At 42.4% G+C, this 22,189-nt stretch overlaps 1 protein-coding gene across 2 annotated transcripts in view; it reads left to right on the forward strand.

Annotated features, from left to right (window-relative positions):
• The window catches only part of LOC129846913 (ubiquitin-conjugating enzyme E2 H), a 34,462-nt gene extending 28,498 nt beyond the window's left edge, over nt 1–5,964 (forward strand). For both annotated transcript variants that reach the window (XM_055914726.1, XM_055914725.1), the window contains exons 5-7: nt 400–452; nt 2,558–2,686; nt 3,097–5,964. In XM_055914726.1, the coding sequence (XP_055770701.1) occupies nt 400–452; nt 2,558–2,686; nt 3,097–3,221 (307 nt within the window). In that variant the 3' untranslated portion in view covers nt 3,222–5,964. The remainder of the gene's footprint in view (nt 1–399; nt 453–2,557; nt 2,687–3,096) is intronic.
• The last annotated feature ends 16,225 nt before the right edge of the window (nt 5,965–22,189 follow it).

Raw genomic sequence — 22,189 nt, forward strand, 5'->3', positions numbered from 1 at the left:
AGCTAATGAGCTTGCGCAAGCATCTAGTGATGACCCCACTTGCAAACCCATCTCTAAGGTCTTGTAGCGTAATCTAATACCATTTCATTGAATTTCCGTTCAAGGACATCAATGGTTTGTTTGGCTTGTCTCCCAGATCAAATGGTGAGAGGGGTCATTGGAGGATCTAAAGCACAGAACAACAGTCTGATCCTCTACGTTAACTGACCATAATAATCTGACGTGAATACAAAACATCAAACACTCAAGATGATAACACTGCCTCGAGCATTTCAGTGGGTTATTTTTAAGGAATGTATTCCCCTCTGCCACCAACCTCACTTTGGGGTGCTCCTCGTGTTGTGTAGAGAGGAAGTGTCTGAGAGCCTCCTCCTTAACCCCCTCTTCTCTCATCTCCAGGTCAGGAACAGTGTGTTTAGATGTCATCAACCAGACGTGGACAGCCCTTTACGGTGAGTGGGGTGACTCAGAGCTTGGATGTTTTGGAGGTGTGTGTGGGAATTTGTGTTTTTGTCTATGCATATGTGAGACACGGGCACATGAGTCACAGTTCCCCTGTCCAGTGTAAAAGAAAACAAAAACATGAGAAACAAGTGTAAAAAGTGGTGCGTGTGGCTTCATGTAGGAGCGCAGCGTGGTCAGTTCTCCTGTAATCCTCTTACTGGTGCTAGAAGACTAACAAGGTAATACCCTGAGCCAGCAAAGTCAGGAAACAGACAGCCTAGCTGCTTCTCCTGACACTAATAATGAACAACTCTTCAGCTGAGAGAACAAAACCGCACTGGTTGTCTGTTTGTCTCCCCCCTTCATATCGCAATTAATTCCTCAGTAATAATGACCAGTCTCTCGGTCTGCAGGTTTTTTTCACTCCATCTTTGTACTTGATTGATGAATTAAGGTCACTAATTAGTGAGGAACTCCCCTCACCTGGTTGTCTAGGTCTTAACTGAAAAGAGAAACCAAAACCAGCAGACACTGGGCCCTCCATGGAATGAAGTTGACCCCCCCCACCTGCTTGACAAGGTTAAGACAGCAGCACACTGGTGTAAATGACCTTTTCTTTTATTTTCATTTAATGTTTTTATTTCACCTTTATTTAACCAGGTAGGCTAGTTGAGAACAAGTTCTCATTTACAACTGCGACTTGTCCAAGATAAAGCATAGCAGTGTGAACAGACAACAACACAGTTACACATAGAGTAAACAATAACAAGTCAATAACAGGTCCACAACAGATGTTTCATTAGCCTTCACTATTTACTTTCACTGAGTTTTCACATTAACCCATACGGGACACCAAACATTGCTGACCTCTGCAGTTATAGAAACTGAAGGTTTTTAGAGACTAATCAATATGGAATGGATTTCTTATCAGAAGATTATTGAAGTTCTGAAGCCTCCTGGTTCATTCCACGCGGCGTTCGTTCTGTGTGTTTTGGACCGCGGCTTTGTTGTTCGAGATGAGTCACTCAAGTTGAGTAGTTGATATGTTTGATTTGGCTATTGTGGGCTTTGTGTGGACTTCCAGCAGTGTAATGGACTTTGAGAGCTCTAACAAATTAGATTTCCAGAACTGTAGTGGAGGGCTTGGGACAAAAACAAGCCAATCAGTGAAGCATTGTCTACTCTAGGCCTGGGTCCTGATTGTGGGTAGGGAACAAACACTTGATTTGATGTCTAAAACACTGGGTTACAGTCAGTCTACAGTTTTACCCGGTAATGTATTTTCTCGTCATATTTGTACTTGACCAATAGTGACACCCAGTCAATGTATATAAACCCTGGATTGCTGATGCTGTGTATTGACCGTTGAGAGGTTTTGAAGCCACCGGTCGGCCATACTGGCACTCCCCAGTAGGAGCAGTCCTCCATAAGAATGAGTGGAATTCTACAGTATTTCAATTAAATGTTTCAAGGACAAGATGACATGTATTTAAGTATTTTGTTGTTGTCGTGGGGACAATTAATATTAATAATCTAAAAAATATATTTACTTTAAGGGAAAAAATATATTTTTTATTATGTTTAGCTTCCATAATATAATTAAAAGTCTGTAATAGAGTAAACGTGGTAAAAACAAATGTAGACGTTAATACATGCATTTCTATAACTTCCAATGGTGGTGGAGTTCCAAGATGGAGGTGTGGTGGCTTCAAAACAGCACCCCCTAGGGGTAATCTAGTGTGTATATATAAATCATTGCACCCAGTAGACATCTGCAGCATTGCCCATTTTCCGTTGAGTGCTAATTTTCTTGCAGAGACAAAGCAAGTCCTGCAACCGTATGTCTAGTGGAAGGTCCTTCCTCCGGCAGGATTTTTATTTTATTCTTACATAGAGGCCCAATCCTAAAATGATTGGATAGGTGTAAGCAAGGGTTCTATTACATAACTATCACCTATCCAGTTATGTCAGAAAGGATGTTTTTTTTTAAAAAGAATGCTTTAATTGTAAGAGTCAATATTTTATCAAAGTCATATGTATGTTCATTGTGCCCTGTTTTATCAATAACATTCTGTTCTCTGTCTCTCTCTGCCTCTCTCGTCCACTTCCACAGATCTCACCAATATCTTTGAGTCGTTCCTGCCTCAGCTGCTGGCATACCCCAACCCCATCGACCCGCTGAACGGAGACGCGGCCGCCATGTACCTCCACCGACCAGAGGAGTACAAACAGAAAATCAAAGGTACGCTTCTCTCCCTACGCCTTGCTTTCTCAGTGTTGTCTGTCTCAAGGGAATTCAGAAGTGCAGATGTTCTTTCAAACGTTGCGTAATGGGTCCATGTAGAATCAGGAGGCTCACTAATGAAATTAATACTGTTGGTCAATAATATACTTTGACATACAGCAGCTACATTTTTTTTCTGTGTGCATTTTTTATTTTATTACTATTTGATCATGTGAAGTAGATACCCCTGCCTTAAGCCATAGTCTACCCTTTGTTCAGATTTGATATAGCAAAGTGTGTGTGTGTCTTGTCTGTCACTTCTGGCTGTTGCTTTGTTCCCTGTTTTAAAGCGCCTGTCTGCTCCCTGGCTCGGAGCTCTTAGCCAACGAGGTTGAGTCTTACTGACCCTGCTGCCTTGCTCTCCACAGAGTACATCCAGAAATATGCAACAGAGGAGGCTCTCAAGGAGCAGGAGGAGGGCCAGGGCGATTCCTCATCGGAAAGCTCCATGTCGGATTTCTCTGAAGACGAAGCCCAGGATATGGAGTTGTAGTGATGGGAGACAACTCCCCTTTAAAACCACAGACTGTATGATTTCCTAACCATGAGAAAGCAGACATCATATTCATATAAATTGATTTTTTTATTATTATTATAATTATTATTATTATTATTGCTAAAACAAGGATTTTTGTGGATATCAAGCCTCGGCGTATATCACACACCACCCGCTTTGTGTTTTTGCCATGTCCCAGTCGCTTTCTCCTCCTTCAATCCCTGTAAAGGTGCGTTGGACTTAGCGGTAGCAGTCCCCACATTCCACCGGTAGTTGGAATGTCCCCTTTGACCCGGTGACCTTCGGCCTTACCCTCACTGCACCAACGACCGGACAAAATAGAGACTAGCTCTATGGGCTGGGCTGAATGGGAGGTGGGCACCGGGGGATTTCCCTTCTCTTTATCTCATGAATGTGTTGAAGAAGAGGAACTAGAGAGTTAGGTCATATTCATGGTCATGGCAATTCAGGTCCAGGTCTTCAGCCGAATTCGTACCTGTCTGGATCTGATTTTTGTTTGAATGGTAAAGTTGGATTTGAATTGGATACATCACCCTGCCGGCGTTGGCTGTCGACTTGTCCTGCTAGACAGGTGATTGGGTATTTTAAAGTAATATGTAAGAGGGGAATTGCAGCTTCAATATCTATTTTCTTTCACCAATGTTTTTCTAGTGTTCATTTGTCATTTGTGCTTTTCATTTGGCTGGGGTTAGGAGCTGCCTATGGTGTGTGTGTGCAGCACCTAGCTTGTACAGTGATACTTCACCTTTCTCATTAGAGCCTTATGAACCCAGCCAGCGCGTCAATCAAAGCGCTTACATCTCTCTGAGCCTGTCCGAGCTGGTGTGGCTGTCAGACTACCTGTACCCCTTTAGAAAAGTACATCACTTCCTGGAACGCCATAGGTATTATGTATCCACTGAAGTTTTGGGGGTGAATAATGCCCAGAATGAGGGATTGGACGCTGATGTGTTGGAAAGTGAGGTAGAAGTGGCCGACCTTACCTCACCGGCCACAGCACAGACGCCCAACAAATTCTCCTCCGCTCTGTTTTTGTAAAAAAAAAGTTAAAGGAGCGTAGAAAAAATCGCAAGAAGCATTTTTGTAACAAAAAAGAAAAGCACAAGGTTTTATTTCCTACAAACTCCTCCCTCCTAGATGATTTGGACCTTGTTGATTTGTTTATTTTGGTGGCAAAGACAGGATTTTTTTGGGGCGGGGGGGACATCATTCTGTACAGTTTGGGCATGATCCAGAAGTGACGTTGTGTTGGTCTGTATTGCGCTAGGCTAGTGTAAGGCTCAACTAAAGTAGTACTGCTTGTGTGGCTACTGTCTGAAGTATTGAGTTGCGTTGTGTACAAGGCTTAGTGATTTACCTGGGTTACCCTTCACTCTTAGATGGGGGGAAATGCAGGGGGGATATCTGCAGGTCTTTTTTTTGCTAACATTGTTGAAATGACCAACTTAGCCTATTGCTCGCGCTAAACTATGATATGTGTTTTTGACTTGATGTAGCGATAGTTAGTTTACTGGGCGGTGTCTTCAACTAAAGACATATATGGGTATATTACAGAGTTAGCTTGTTTCAGGCAATTGTCTGATAAGTAAAACAACAATAGCTGATTTTAAGTTTGAAGGTAATGTCCATTGTAGGGTTTACATCAGATATTCCATAGATCTATACCTGCTGGTCCCCTTCAGAGATGTACAGATCAACGTGAGAGTGATATCAGACAATGGCAATGAATTGACTGGTGGAGAAACTAGACTGAATGTATGATAGTCTGTGCAAAACAAAAGCATTGGGCCCGATGAAAGTATCAGACACTGCACAGTGTGATCAAGGCCACATTGGGATAGAGCTTGGATGGGAGACCACGGTTTTAATTTCAGTGTTCCCTAAAAGTTTGACTGTTCAAGGCTCCTGGATTAAGATGGTCAAATATGGATTGGGTTCCAATCCATTGCCTGGTATAAGACAGGAAAGTGGGTTTGGGGTTCCCATGTTTCCTCACAGGCCAAATGGAGCCTGCAAAAACAGAATGATGTCACAAGGATACGCAGCAGAGTACCTTGCAATTGGCTTCTGCCGTTTCCTGAGCTGCCTATATTTATTCACTCTATATTGAAACCTTCGCTTTTCTTTCTCGTTTTAATCAAATCATTTACGGGCACCGCTGTTAAAACAAAGGTGTATGTACTTAGGCTACAGCCAAATTGTGTCATGCTGAAGAGAATTAGAACTTGAATTTTCTTTCTATTTTAAGTATTCAGTTTGGATTTAATGTTTTTTTTTTCTTTTTTTCACATTTATGCAGTATTGTACTAAAGTGAAAAAGAAAGAAAAATAAATCAGAACCAGAATAAGTGGAAAAGGGCAATGGAGGCCATTTTGTGTTTTGGACACTTGCATAGAGGAGCAAATGTGATATTTCGGTATTTTTAAAGAGAGTGCTCTTGTGTTGTCCTTGTTATAACTATGGTTTTGGTTTTCAAGCAGAAGTGTCGATGTTCCCACAAACGGGGCGATCCAAAGACGACATGTACTCAGCTGTGGTCTGTTGCCATGGTAAATATTTTGTTTTCCTTCACTCCTTTTTATTCCCCCCAAACTAATTCAATGATGAGAGGACTATTTATAACCTTTGTTTTTCTGTTTGTTTTTAATTCCCAAGTCGAAGACTCAATGACTCCTACAATCCAAAAATCTCCAATAAACATGTGTGCTTCTATTGCAACTTTGATTCGAAATTATTTTTGAAAAGATTGTGAAAGTTTTTCTACTTGATTAGATTTTTAGCCCCTCGCTCTCTTAAATACATTAGACCATAGGTGTACCAATGTGAGATCTAATTTCCCCCAACACACTATCAACACTGACCCAATGTGAGATCTAATTTCCCCCAACACACTATCAACACTGACCCAAGTCAACCTGTTCCAAGTAATATCGAGGGTGGGAGGGGGCCAAACCAATTACTGTAGTAAGGTTAGTGTTACTAAGAGATAGTGGTACCCCACACACACACACACAACCACACTTTGTGCATAGTGAAGTCAGTACTGAGGGACTCAGCTGGTGGCTTCTGTCCAGACTATTACATTAGAGGGGAAAGTAGAGGCCTGGCTTCCATCTGCACCATCGGCGCCCCCCACCTAGTCCTGTTTCGTGGCGTCACCCCTGACCCCTGTGTTGACTGTACTGTACCTCTCCCATGCACTTGTCTTGCATGCATCTGGTGTGGAGGGGCTCGATTCATCATGTGCACCTCGCGTTCTGTCTTTGTGCTTCTCCAGAGTGGAACGCACCACACCCAGACAGTCCTACTGCTTTCACTACAGGGGACATTGGGCACACGGCATGGACAAATGCTTAACAAAAAACATTATCGGAACTGTATTTGGTACCTGTCTACTACTTGAAAGTCAAGGGTGTTTTCATTTTTTAAAATCTGTCCTTGGTCTTACGTGAATTTCAGTCCTCTTCCTCCCTCATCCCCTCTCTCTTCTACATTTTCTCCTCTCCGTTTACTCTGCATTGTGAAGTGGGCATGCTTGTCACAAGACAGACGCTCTCTATCAGAGGAGGCTGCTGGGAGGAGCTTAAGGAGGATGGGCTCATTGTAATGGCTGGAATGGAATCAATGGAACAGTATCAAACATATGGAAACCACAACTCCGTTCCATTTATAACATTCCATCCATTACAATGAGCCCATCCTCCTATATCTCCTCCCGGCAGCCTCCACTGCTCTCTATCTACAGGATTATAACCTCATAAATAGTTGTGTATAAATAAACTGTAAGTTCTTTTTTTTAAATAAACATTAACTGTGTATAAACTGTCTGTTTCAGTTTGGGGATTTTCCTCATCTAGCTCAGTATTTATAACACTCTGTTCCCAGGGTAGATGTTTTTGTGTATACTAGTAGTTTTTCCCCCTCATAGTGTAGTGAACTGTGTATATGTATGCACATTAACACTATCTACAANTAAAGATAAATTTAGAATTATTAGTCCCTTTATGAACGGTTATTGAGTTGATCTGCCTTGACTCAAAGTAGAGTTTTTAGATAACTGTAATGAACCAGAGTTAGAGCCCTAACTGTAATGAACCAGAGTTAGAGCCCTAACTGTAATGAACCAGAGTTAGAGCCCTAACTGTAATGAACCAGAGTTAGAGCCCTAACTGTAATGAACCAGAGTTAGAGCCCTAACTGTAATGAACCAGAGTTAGAGCCCTAACTGTAATGAACCAGAGTTAGAGCCCTAACTGTAATGAACCAGAGTTAGAGCCCTAACTGTAATGAACCAGAGTTAGAGCCCTAACTGTAATGAACCAGAGTTAGAGCCCTAACTGTAATGAACCAGAGTTAGAGCCCTAACTGTAATGAACCAGAGTTAGAGCCCTAACTGTAATGAACCAGAGTTAGAGCCCTAACTGTAATGAACCAGAGTTAGAGCCCTAACTGTAATGAACCAGAGTTAGAGCCCTAACTGTAATGAACCAGAGTTAGAGCCCCGCCTTACATCTTTAATGGTTGTCATACTGTTTATTACCGATAGATGGCAGCCTCTCACTACAGTCCACTCTCCCACAACGTACTTGTGTCACTCTCCGAACAATGTGGACCACTGTTCCAACATCCACATGAACAGCCAGGGTGCAGCGAATCCTGAGATTCAGGCTAGTATGCCAGGCCTAGGTGGCTGAAACCTGTTCATGACTGCAACCAACAATCTTTGCATTTCACAAGTTGATAGTTGAATAAATGAGCAGAAAGCTTGAGCTTATCATTATTCAATATGTACCAGTTTGGAGTGTGGATAACCAGACAGCTATTGGTGGACCTTGGAAGATGGATAGGAAAGAACTGGATCAGTGTAAGCAACATGGCAGAAACTCTCATGAGGGCTAGGGAGTTTCAGCCTTTTAATGCTTACAGAAACCAGATCCTTTCAGAACGATCAAGCAACCATCATAGAGTGTCTCTGCTAGGGGCTAACAAAGAGTTCATGCTGGGCATGGGAGTTGGATGAACCTTGATATACCAGTACTGAGCCAAGCTGTACTGTGGTGAACTGGTTACACGGCCACCATTGTGAAAATAACTATCTGAGCCACCACACTATGGTTGGGGTAGGCACATTACTGTGAAGGGATGGGTAGTTTGTAGCTGCCATGATGCCACTTGATCCCCAAAGATCCTGCAGTTCCACATTAGCCCAGATGATGGCGCTGCTACACATTTGCTTTCCTTATCACTGCTGTACCTAAACTCTACGTTATAAAGCATTATTAATCTCCTCCACCCAAAAATATAAACTCACATAGAAATCTGTAATCTATCTCTGTCTGCTTTCATGTGAACACTGGAGTCCTGAGGAGCAGAATTAAAATGTGTCATGTCATTTCCTTCTCACTGTTAGTTTTTTTTAGGGAGGATGGAGCCCCTAGAACTCACAGGGATCTGAAGGTAGATCTCCCTATATTTCTCTCTGTGCCTCCCTCACTTCCTCCTTCACTCTGTCCCTTTCTCTCAATTAAATTTCAATTCAATTTAAGGGCTTTATTGGCATGGGAAATGTTTGTTTACATTGCCAAAGCAAGTGAAACATAAACATAAGTGAAATAAACAATAACAAATGAACAGTAAACATTACACTTACAAAGGTTCATATGTCTGTATACAGTGTTGTAATGATGTGCAAGTAGTTAAAGTACAAAAGGCAAAACAGGGAAAACAAAACTCTCTCGCTAAATTGCTGTTTTATTCCCTCACTCTCTCTACCTCTCTCGCTACCTCCCTGTTTCACTCACTCTCTACCTCCCTGTTTCACTCACTCTCTACCTCGCTGTTTCACTCCCTCTCTCTCTCGCTACCTCCGTTTCACTCACTGACTCTACCTCAGTTTCACTCCCTCACTCTCTCTCACCCTATTTTTCTCTATTCTCTATTGTTGTCTCCCTCTTTAAACCTCTAAATTCCCTCACCCCTGCCATTGTTCTCCCTCTGTGAACATGCCCCCTGTCGTAGCCCACAAGCCCCAGCCTGTCCTAGCCCACAAGCCCCAGCCTGTCCTAGCCCACGAGCCCCAGCCTGTCGTAGCCCACGAGCCCCAGCCTGTCGTAGCCCACGAGCCCCAGCCTGTCGTAGCCCACGAGCCCCAGCCTGTCGTAGCCCACGAGCCCCAGCCTGTCGTAGCCCACGAGCCCCAGCCTGTCGTAGCCCACGAGCCCCAGCCTGTCGTAGCCCACGAGCCCCAGCCTATCCAGGGCTCTCCCCTAAAGGGACAAGCCCCAGCCTGTCCAAGGCTCTCCCCTAAAGGGACAAGCCCCAGCTTGTCCAAGGCTCTCCCCTAAAGGGACAAGCCCCAGCCTGTCCAGGGCTCTCCCCTAAAGGGACAAGCCCCAGCCTGTCCAGGGCTCTCCCCTAAAGGGACAAGCCCCAGCCTGTCCAAGGCTCTCCCCTAAAGGGACAAGCCCCAGCCTGTCCAGGGCTCTCCCCTAAAGGGACAAGCCCCAGCCTGTCCAGGGCTCTCCCCTAAAGGGACAAGCCCCAGCCTGTCCAGGGCTCTCCCCTAAAGGGACATGGACACTGGGAGGAATGTCAGTGATGGACATGTGTTACTGCCAATAGGCCCCAACACAGACATGAGTTATACAGGACCACCACTGTTCTACTGTCGACTTCAGTTGTCGGTTGATTTAATTGTTGCTAACGGGAGCCATGAACCTAATATTCTTGTGGGGGAACTTTTTAAACGGACAAATGAGCAAGATTTGCCTCTGGTCGTCGCTCAAAGTCACAAGCACTTTGGTCTTCAGAGGTGGGATTTGAAACACGCAGTACTGGGCCACAGCCTACACAGAGAGGAAGAACACCAGCCTCACACCACTCCCCCCCCCCCCCCCCCCCCCCACCCCCCCCCCACCCTCCTGCCTTCTCCCTGTAGCCGTGGAGGATGGGCGGAGGAAGAGGCTTCTTTCCACAGGCCTGACCTCCAAGAGTCCAGAAACCCGAGCTCCTCAATGAAATATTTAGAGCTGCTGCTTTATCCGCAGTGCGTTGGTCAAAAGGGCTGCGCCACCCGGGCCTGGCTGCATGACGTAATGCACAACCTCATACTGACCTTCTGATAGGACGAGGCAGAGCCCGTTTGGTCAGGTGACCCGTGGGCTGTGCCTCTGGCGCTATTATAAACCATCCCAATTCCCCCAGGCTCCACAGCGGACTGCTATTGGTTCGACTACTGTAGGCTAGTTGGTGAATGATGTCCTCATGACCTGTGGACCCATTAGCTGAATACTGAGAGTAAAGATACTCACTGGCAAGGACTGCAGGACAGCGGCCTTCCTTTGTCAATACTGTGTTTTACCCAAGAGTTACTGACAGTCATCAGTGTGTATGTTTTGAGTTACTGACAGTCATCAGTGTGTATGTTTTGAGTTACTGACAATCATCAGTGTGTATGTTTTGAGTTACTGACAGTCATCAGTGTGTATGTTTTGAGTTACTGACAGTCATCAGTGTGTATGTTTTGAGTTACTGACAATCATCAGTGTGTATGTTTTGAGTTACTGACAGTCATCAGTGTGTATGTTTTGAGTTACTGACAGTCATCAGTGTGTATGTTTTGAGCTACTGACAGTCATCAGTGTGTATGTTTTGAGCTACTGACTGTCATCAGTGACTGCTGTCATCTCTAACAGATCTCTCTTGTGAAATAGATTTGATGTCAGTGAGACTAAACTGTATATTTAAATGTTAAATAAAATAAAAACTCTGTAAATATGGTACAATGTTACAGAATGTCATTGCCTAACACACTGTGTCAATCTAAAACCATCCAAACTGAATGAAACCTGCAGAAACATTTTGAGATTGGGAGAAATCTAATTCTGTAAACAACGTGCACAATGCACGCATCTCCTGCTGCACTGCTTAGGGGTGGGGCTCTCTGTGAGCTTAATGCAGGATGCTGGTACAAGGGTGTGGAGTCAGAATCCTGCTGTCCCAGAATGCCGCAGTGGGATTGAGGTATGGTCACCGCCCAAATGCTCTCTCCTCTCTGTTTATAACGGAGTAGGATGAAGTTGCCCATAGAGGCTGATTTTGGGTCAGTTTAGCATGTCCCCCACTGATGGTTAAAGGCCCAGTGCAGTCAAACGGGTGATTTTCCAGTGTTTTATGTATTTCCACACTGAGGTTGGAATAATACTGTGAAATTGTAGCTGTTTGAAAAGACTACTTGAACTTTCAGCCAGTTTTGGTGGGATGGAATTTTGGCCTTCAATGGTGACATCACCATGCGGTTAAATTAGTTAATAGACCAATAAGAAAGAGAGTTCCAAACATCTGCCAATAACAGCTACATTTTGATTTTCCCCTCCCCACTCAGACCCCTTCCACAGTCCTAGCAAAGTTCTTGCTTGAGAAATTGCTATTTCAGTTAACCCACTGTTCCTAGGCCATCATTGAAAATAAGAATTTGTTCATTACTGACTTGCCTAGTTAAATAAAGGTAAAATAAAAAAAATATTTACTAAGAAGCTATTTTTGTTCCTTTTTGACGATTTTAATTAAAAACAACAGTTCAGTTCACGCTACTCCATCTATGTCCATTTCCATTTAATATAATTGAAATGGTATTCACCCAAACACCATTTCACACCAGACCTGGCTTCAAATACATGTATGTTTAAGTATAACCTCCGCCCCAGGCTATTGAGGCTAGAAACGAGTTAACTCTAAGCCTAGGCCTACTAGTGATGAAGGTACAACTACAAGACGGCTTTCCCCTCTCATCTGAGCCTGGCAGTCAGGAGACTGGGTGCCGGTCCCAGGTGGATGAAATGACATCCCCATGGGGGAATGTAACACCATGCAACATGGCAGGGTTTCTCTGGCTGGGGCTGGGTGGCAGGCAGGCAGCAGACTCTCTCAGGTTTCCAGCTCAGTTTCAGGGGCACAGTGGGGGCCTACTGAACATTGATCCCAGGTCTTTATTAATGGATGACCTACTGATTAAAAAGGCCTCCCAGTCCACATATACAGGTATACACACACACACACACACACACACACACACACACACACACACACACACACACACACACACACAATTTACAACCTCAAGCTATATATTTTTTTTTTTAACTAAAGACTACTTGGATGGAAAATTGAAATAATATCTAAAACACTATTGGTGTTGATGAAGTCCTCATGCTTTGATGTCGAGTTTTCCTTCAAGTGTGCTGTATGTTATTCACATGATCAGAGACTCTCAAGAGGGAACGTTTATGGATAACAGTGCCGCTGATGCCCAATGGTAGTGCAATATTCTGCAGCAATATTGCATCATCACCATCATTTTCGATTCAGGAAAAAAATACAAAACATTATACCCACTAGTATGGTCAGAAGGAAGTGGTACTCTGTAAGCAAGCAGCGTGACGTTCTTTACATTGGAAAATATATATATATATATGTTGCTAATATATATATAAATATTGCCTATATATATTCTAAATGTATATTGACAATGATTCCCCCGTAGTTGTATATGGAGACTCTATTATTCTAATTTGATATTATTTCAATGATTGCATCGTGTGAGAAATGGACCCTACAGAGTAGCCTATCATATTAAATATGGGCTATCATTTTAAATGAATATTTAAATTGTATATAATGTAATGAATTTGGTGTAGCCTATTTCATTGTATTTATTAACAATTGCATGTAGCCATAGCCTGCACCAAATATCCAGCCTTCTAAACATATCAATATATTATAGACTATCTAACCTAAAACCAATGTATGGACATCTTTGCCTACTGGTTGATATTTTTAGGGTAAATGGCGTTGTGCGGTGTCCTTTCCATCCCAGAAAGATTAATGCGTCGTAATCCGCTACACAAGGGTGGATTAGCAGCACCAGATTTGCGTTCGAAATCAGACAGAAATATCTAGCAAATGAATTTTTTGGAACAAACATATTTCATCCAATAAGCATATTCTTACATGTGTTAAGAATATATAATTCAGGTCGAGGATGTATACGTTTTCATTTAAGAAAAGTATTCAAACTTTCTGGACATTTATTTATGCACACATTCTGGCATTGTATCATATCAACATGAAACAAAATATGCACTGTGATATAAAGAAAATATGTATCCTACCCCTAACAAATTTTTGGGATTTTCCAAATGATTATGTGTCATACTGCGCATGATATTATGCCTTTAGTCTATAGGCTATATACATTTTGTATGATAGGCTCGGGAAAATGCAAAGAATAGTGTGATCAGATAAAACAAATTAAATGATAGCGAATCAGAATGTAGAGGGACAACATAATAAATCAGACTATTTATTTTTATCATCTAGGATAGTGTTATTTCTATCAATGTGCAATTTCACGTACACTACGTGACTAAAAGCTTTCCACTAGATGTAGGAATATTGCTGCGGGGACATGCTTCCATTCAGCCACAAGAGCATTAGCAAGGTTGGGCACTGATGTTGGGCGATAAGACCTGGCCTTCAGTCAGCGTTCCAATTCATCCCAAACAATTTCAATGGGGTTGAGGTCAGGACTCTGTGCAGGCCAGTCAAGTTCTTCCACACCGATCTCGACAAACTATTTCTGTATGGACCTTGCTTTGGGCCTTCCCCAAACTGTTGCCACAAAGTTGGAAGCACAGAATCATATAGAATGTCACAATATGCTGTCACATTAAGATTTCCCTTCACTGGAACTAAGGGGCCTAGCCCGAACCATGAAAAACAGCCCCAGACCATTATTTATCCTCTACCAAACTTTACAGTTGGCACCATGCATTCGGACAGGTAGCGTTCTCCTGGCATCGCCAAACACAGATTTGTCTATCACACTTCCAGATAGTGAAGTATGATTCATCACTCCAGAGAACACGTTTCCACTGCTCCAGAGTCCAATGGTGACGACCTTTACACCACTCCAGTCGATGCTTGGCATTGCGCACGGTGATCTTAGGCTTGTGTGTGGCTGCTCGGCCATGGAAACCCATTTCATGAAGCTCCCGATGAACAGTTGTGCTGATGTTGCTTCCAGAGGCAGTTTGGAACTCGGTAGTGAGTGTTGCAACCGAGGACAGACTAGTTTTACATGCTACACGCTTCAGCACACCGAGGTCCTGTTCTGTGAACTTGTGTGGCCTACCCCTTTGTGGCTGAGCCAATGTTGCTCCTAGACTTTCCACTTCACAATAACAACACTTACAGTTGACCGGGGCAATTCTAGCAGGGCAGAAACTTGACTAACTGACTTGTTGGAAAAGTGGCATCCTAGGCTTATAGGCAGCAGTTAGCCTAGTGGTTACAGCGTTGGGCCAGTGGAATAGACTTTGAATGGAAGTCTGTGCCCAGTGGGTTGCCTTTGACTTTGCCAAAAGTCATATAAGCCTACTATTCTACAGGATAAAGTTATTTATTTGATTATTCTTATTACTGAAGGTCTACCAAGGAGAATATGTGATCGGAAAAGTATGCATATTTCACATCACTTGTCCCTAAAGGTGAATGGGAGATGAACAAAGTGCAGACTGTAACACCAATTTGCTCGAGGAATCAACTTCAGATCTCGAATGATCATCAAAAAACGGATGTCCATCATTAACAAGTGTACATGTTGAGGGCCCGCATTATTTATTCAGTTGGCCGCTATCGCATAGCCTAAACCCTGAAAAGGAGACGCCATGCCACACGAGCAGCGGTACATCCGATACCTTTCCTGGCAGGTGGAAGAGTAGGCTGAACCCAAAACGTAATCTGGAATGGCATGGCACAGTGGGGCAGAGCGAAATTAGAATTTTAAATATTTATTGGGCTACTCTTTCTTCTATATTGTGCTTCGTGCACAGATGATTCGCAGCTCGAATTTCCACTTTTCCAGGTGGAAACCAAGTATGCGACTTGGAGAGGTTTAGGCCGCGCTCAGGTTCACCGCTGACTACTACGACAGTGTGTTACCAAGGATAGATTTCACTGTCGCTATTATTTTTGAAAGGGAGGTAACCAGATCGGACATATAGGGCTACTAAAGCCGTTTGGATTACTCCAAAATATTAGGTCGTTTTTTCCCACTGCGATATCTGTCCAATTATCAACAGCAGGTGAATGGACTCTGGTTAGCTCTCAGAGAGGAGTATGGGTAGAATTCACCTGCATATATTAGACATCCAAAGCTCAAGAATGCCAAACCTAGTTTAGCTTAGTAGAGCGACCTTGGCCTAGTGGTGAGGCGCTCAGCTGCGTAAAACCGCACGGCCTGGCTATCGGTTCACGGGTTTGTGCGTTATGGACGATGCGTTATGGACGAATCGAGTGACGTCTTCGCCGAAGAGTTGACTGTCAACTGCTTGGACTCTCTGCACGTCATGGTCCTCACTCTTCAGGTTGTATAAGATCATGATTGTGCTGAAATAGTAGTACAGCAGAAAGGGGATGTCGTCGGCGGACAATTGGCAACATTTCATTCACTTTAGTCTTACATGCATCCAACAAGCGCATGATGATTTATTTGGCAATTATCTCAACTGTTTGGTAAATTACAATACACATATTGGTAGACTGAAATTGTGTAAGCCTATTGTCAGCCTTAACATGATGGGTAATAGGGACAGACGTATACCGCATTGTGGCAGCTTGTTCATATGAAATGCTGCTTTTTAGTTCTTCTTGATAATTATTGGCCACCTGGACGCGGTCATTTGATCCTCCTACATCAATTTAACCCAAGAACTGCAGGCTCAACAGTATTCCAGCCGACTAAACCTAATCCTTGAGTGGGGGCTGGGAAGATGCAGCCATTTTCTCTGTATCACAGGCCTATGGCTTAATATCAGAAAATGCAGCATAGCTAGACCTATTCTACAATTAGAAAAATCATATGATTAAATTAAAATAAAAAGTATAAAATGCAATGCCTGATGTTGTGGGAAGCTAAAAAGTAGTGCACTAACTATTTATATTCATTTAGTTTATGTATTGTACCATATGTAGAGATTGTCGGTATAACAAATAAAAAAGGCTGCGTGAAATTCGCAATGGCAATTGGATGGGCTGTGCCTGCCCTACATCCATAAATAGCTAATTGTAATCATCAGAGGTAATATCAAATAGCCCTTTCTAAAAGTTTTTTTTTTTTTTTTAAATACAATTCAATACAGGGCAAGTCCGTCGATCCGTTATACTCCCCCCCTCCCCCTTTCCCTTTCCTTTCCACCCTAGACAGAGCCTCTTTTGTCTGCTGGGCACCGCAGGTAAACACCTGTCGAACTTTATCCAGACAGACACAACCAGGACTGTTTTGCGTACATGTCCGTTGCAAAAAAGTACTTACTATTATGTTTAGATGTTATATAACATGTATCATGTTGTATCATTGTCCCCCATAAAACAATAGTAAAATGACCCACAGCAGGATTTTGCTGAACGAATTTCGGATAACTTCTATTTAATTTGTAATATGTGTATGTGAGTGTATGTGAGGTCAAAAGACTTAATTAAAAGGCATTAAAATAGAAAATTATTATCCCTAATGGTTAAAACGTAGGTCTCTCTCCAATGTAGTCCCAAAACCATCAGAGCAACATAGATACAGAATCACAGAGAGCCTCTTGTTAAATCAAGCAATAGGCTAAAGAGGGGCTGGACCAAATGATTCTCCATTAAATAATTTAATCCAGGGAGCAACCAATCCTCATCTGCTCAGGCTGCAATAGTCCTCCAGCCAAAATCGAAGCACTTTTAATGTTGCCTTGCCTCCCGCGAGCTCCACCTTAAAAGAAAAAAAAGCACTTGAGCCAGTGACATCGCAGAATACGAGAGACAGAGGCGGGTTTGGATTATTCCTTTGGTACGATAGTAAGATGCTTACAAACTAATTATCTTTCCATTGGCAAATCCTTGCTCTCACAGCCCAAACAAGGAGCAACGGCTTGTGGGCAGAAGTAGAGCCTTTGCAGCATGCGGCAGGATAGAAGGCAGTAAACGAGGCAACAGGAGACTAGCGCACCTGGAGTCGACAAAACGCCGCGGATTGAGCCTCTCTCGCAGGTAAAAGAAAGGTTGGGAAAGAGAGGCGAATCGTATGGGGGGAACGGGGTTGGAATTGACATTTGATACTCAGGAAGTTAACGACGCCGCTTGGATTTCTTTGTTTCATTGTAATTCTACAGTTTTGCTGAGGTCTAGGGAGCTTCGAACGACGTTTTATTTTGTCAAAATGGGGCGAGCAAATAGCTTTATGTTTTAAAAAGCGTTGGCTAGTCAAATGTTGATTTGAATATGTTTTGCTCAAAGTGGTGAGCTCTGAAAAAAAAGTAAAGGGGACCTCAATTAAGTGTTTATTTTCCCCCCAGCTTTTAGAATAAGTCTAGTCTTAGGTTAGGTTAATTTTTTATTCGATTTGCTAATGCACATTTCGTCGCGCATCGAGAACAGGTAGGCTGATTCTTTTTTGAGAATAGTTTTATATAGGCTAATAATTCGATTTGGTAGACCATCGGTCCTCAAAAACTTTTTTAATGACTGTATTTTCCTTTAAAAAATGTCTTTATTTTGTTGGAGAGACATTTCATCTGGCAAAATTACATTTCTGTAATCCGTTAGCCTATTCCAAGATAAAGCAATTCGGACATGCTTCAGCAAACTAGAACAATTATTAGCTTATAAATTAGGCTAGACTAGAAAATACATTCAGTAAAATATATAAACCATGTGTAGCCTAACATTTAATTTTATTATTTTGTTACAATAAAACATTTCGAACAATATTTTACTGGAAGTTTGTAGCCTAGCTATTACATCGTAATGAGAAATATCGTTCTTAAAAAATGTTTTACGGAAATTATTTGCATCATGCCACAGGCTAGGGGTGAAATTAGAGCAGGTGTAGGCTAATTAGTGTATTTTGAGCCATTACACCTGTTTATACAGTAGTTTACACGTTTTGCAAAGGAAATGGACTAGTTTCATATGTTTGTATTTCATTTAGTCTAACTGTAGTGTAGAATAGTGTAGAATATTTCTGGAATTGTATTTCGGCTACAATCATTTGTAAATGGAAAAATATAACGAAATCCCCCATATATCTAGGCTACAATATGATGATCTTAAAATTAAATTATTTACAATTTCGTTTGTTTTATTTATGTGCCATATCATGCTGCACATTTATATATATATATTATTAATTCAGATTTTATTTCCCATTTTTCCAGTCTTGTTTTTTGTCAACTATTTCGTCAACCCTATCGTGACCTCAGAGAGAGACCATAGCAACATCGCGTCAAATCTCTCCTAAAATAACCGAAGTTGGAGGACTTGCAGACTCCGTAATCAGACAAATGCGATTAGACGAAAAGGCTTTGCAACTGTCATTGGGGTTAAATGAACGATGGGTGTCCAGAATACACCATGGTAGAGACGGGCACGCAACACACAGCACCTTTAGTTGGCAGTGAGTACTGAGTAGGCTAAGGATTGTTTTGTTTCTGTACTCAAAATAGCTCAATTCATAGATAGGCCTAGGCTACATAATACATGTGGATCAGTTTACTAATTTAATTGTTATTTGTTTAAAAATGTCTATGTTTAAACATGTCTCAAATCAATGAAAACTCAATCTCTAACCAAAATGTCATTTATTTTCTGTTTCAAAATTTGAACTCATCTTATTGAAATGATTGAAATCTCATCTTCAGTCACATAAAACATTTTGTGAATGACTTGTTTACCATACTATATTTCATTTCAAATCTGTTTGTTTTTTCATAGAATCTTCTGAATTTCAAACGGCTTTTAGATAAGCAATAAGGGGGGGGGGGGGGGGGGGCTACCGTATGTAAATCTCAGGTTCTTTAAATTAGAATGAATGGCCAATGATACACAGAAATTAGGCTCTTTAATCAGCTGAAAGAACTGAAGACAGGTCAATCTGACTGGATGCAGTGCTTTTTCAACTTGGGCTTTTTAGTGCTATTGATTTCTCCAGGAAATGGCAACAGGAGTCCTGCTCTGGGAGCCATTTGGGTGTCTGAGAAATCACTTAGAACATGGGTTGAGAGCTGGAATCAATGTGGGCTCTCCTCCACTGCAGGGCCCAGGGTGAGGGAGCTAATGGCTGAGTGTGGGGCCCATCGGGGTGGAGCAGAGTTTAGGATGGAACATCACACTCACAGACAGATGGTAGGGAAATATTAAGCTGTAAATGAGAAATAGACAGGCTAGATGACTCGTAAGGGAGAACTTGGTTTATGTCCTATGGAGGAATATAGGTTTGTTTGATGGGGGTTATTTTATGCGTGGGTTCTACTTGGAACCAAATTTGGTTCTAACTTGAACCAAAAAGGGTTTTCCTATGGGGACAGCTGAAGAACCCGTTTGGAACTGTTTTTTCTAAGAGTGTATAGCCTATAGCCTTTGGATTGGATAGAGGACACTGCAGTTATGATGTCAAACTGCTGCACTTTCCCTGCAACGCCTAGTGCAAAGGCAGGCTGGCGGCCATTTTCTGTTTCGAACAGGGACTGTGTTGCATAGCCCAGAAACCCATGGGTGACCGTGAGACCCATTGACTGGCTGTCAACACACACATACCGTTGTCTCTGTTGTGGACAGAGGGCACTGCAGCGTCCTGAGCTTGGCGGCACACTCACCATAAAGGACTATGCTCATTGCCTTATAAAGGAATCTATGCATGATAACATTATGCTGGAGGTTTTCTCTTTATAAATCGATTACCGCTGCAATATGTATGTTGTTTGTCTGTGCTTTATAGTCAAGGGAAAGGTTTTAAGTGTGCTGGTATCATAGAACAGTAGGCTATTTATAAATAAGGGCCTATTTGGCACAATGGAAAGGGAAAGGGGGATACCTAGTCAGTTGTACAACTGAATGCATTCAACTGAGATGTGTCTTCTGCATTTAACCCAACCCCTCTGAATCAGAGAGGTGCGGGGGGCTGCCATAATCGACATCCACGTCTTCGGCGCCCGGGGAACAATGGGTTAACTGCCTTGTTCAGGGGCAGAACGACAGATTTTTACCTTGTCAGGTCGGGGATTCGATCCAGCAACGCAGGATGTTAGGGAGTCAGGGACATCGTCTGTTTTCCGGATCTTTCCATTGCAGCCATGTGTCTCTAGTGTAAAAGCTGGTGCAACAACAACCTTGATGAAAACAGTTGCAGTTTGGCAGGGCACAACAGCTCCCGTGGATGTCATCCACAATATTGTTCTATTTTGAATTTTGGTTTAATCTGTGAAGATTAAATGATGGAAATATTTTAGCTGCTGGGCAGAACAGTCAGTTCCTAAAAGAGGCCTGTAAGCCTCTATGGATGATACATTTGCCTTCTCTCTGGCCTGCCTGTGCAAAGACCCTAATGTGTCAATGTATCAATGGGTAATCTATCTGCCAGGCCAGTATAGCCAATTAAGATGTCAGTTGGAGGGCGTCATACCGGACGATATCAGCATTTCTCTGACAGAAGAGAGTAGGGGAACAGAGGTAGATGTAAAGAGATCACCTAGCAACCAAGGGTCGTGTTCATTAGGGTCCTCAGGACCACTGCTGTCACAACCAGGGTCGTGTTCATTAGGGCACGTGGTGCCAGGTAGTCCCTCCCTTTTCCAGTACATTTTCTTCCATTTTGTGCTTAATGAGCATGACCCACCCTTAAACTTGAGGGAAAAAGGCTTATAGGTAAATGTTGGATGCTTCTAAGACGGGCTCTTTCTCAATGAGTCTCCATGCAGACGGTAATCGTCTAGATTCAGGTGGAAGACTTCAGGTTACTTCAGGGTTTGGTGCTACTGCCATGCTATTTGGATAACCGAATGTTGGGCCATTGACACCCTTTGGAAGGTTAGAATGGTGGTTAGTGTGAGAGGATGACTGGCATATTCTGTGTCCTTATTAATAGTTTTATGTTGTGCCATCTTTTTCACTTGCGGTGTTATTAGGTGAAGATGGTGTAATAAGTCGTTCTGAAGGTCGTTCCCACTGGGCACAGATGTCATCAGTTCAATGTCTAGTTTTGATTTACATTTGGTTGAGATGTCAACTAACGTGAATTCAACGTGAAATCAACATAAACATTTACCATGTCATTGGATTTAGGTTAAAAGTTGGGTTAAAAAAATACCAAATTCCATGTTGATTCAACTTCATCACCTGACTTTTTGTGGTTGACATGGAAACAATGTTGATTCAGCCAGGTTTTTGCCCAGTTGGTTTTGTGTTTCTGTATCCTGTGGTTGTATAATGATGCCTTGTTATATCAATGTGTTATAACAGCGTAATATATATATTTTTTAATGCTAAGGATATTAAGACCCCAAAACAAATCCCAGACATCTAATAAAGATGGGTGAATACTGATGTTGAACAGCCTTTTACAACATTTACAAGATGACTAGCTTTGGCCAAGGACCATCTGGCATCTTTACCAAAGGGCTGGGGTAATCTCGTAGTCCTCTTCATACGTTGTGTAAAAGTACTGCATATCTTCCAGCTAAATTGAAAATATTCAAACTAAAGATGCCGGTTTTGTAACAAATGATTGGCACAAGAAATGCCCTGTTTTCAAACTTACAACTCAAGTGAATGAAGTGTGCAGTAACATCTCGGAAACAGTGAGATTTATGTTATGAATGGATTACACATTATTACACATTTACCTCTTCACTGCACTAAATGTAGTGACTGTGTGATCACTCGCTCTGTTGCTCACACACAATTGCCAGAATTGCCAATATCACACAGCCTTTCCCAGAAATCCAAAGATGGCAGCTCAGGGCGATTAGCGGGGAGGAATTAGTCGTGGCGGTCTACTATCCCAGGAAGTGGACTTACGGTCAGTCTCACATCTCCAAGGCATGCTGACCATCCATTTATTTCCTCGAAC

The sequence above is a fragment of the Salvelinus fontinalis genome, unplaced genomic scaffold (genome assembly GCF_029448725.1).
Source record: "Salvelinus fontinalis isolate EN_2023a unplaced genomic scaffold, ASM2944872v1 scaffold_0648, whole genome shotgun sequence".
Lineage (NCBI taxonomy): Eukaryota > Metazoa > Chordata > Actinopteri > Salmoniformes > Salmonidae > Salvelinus > Salvelinus fontinalis.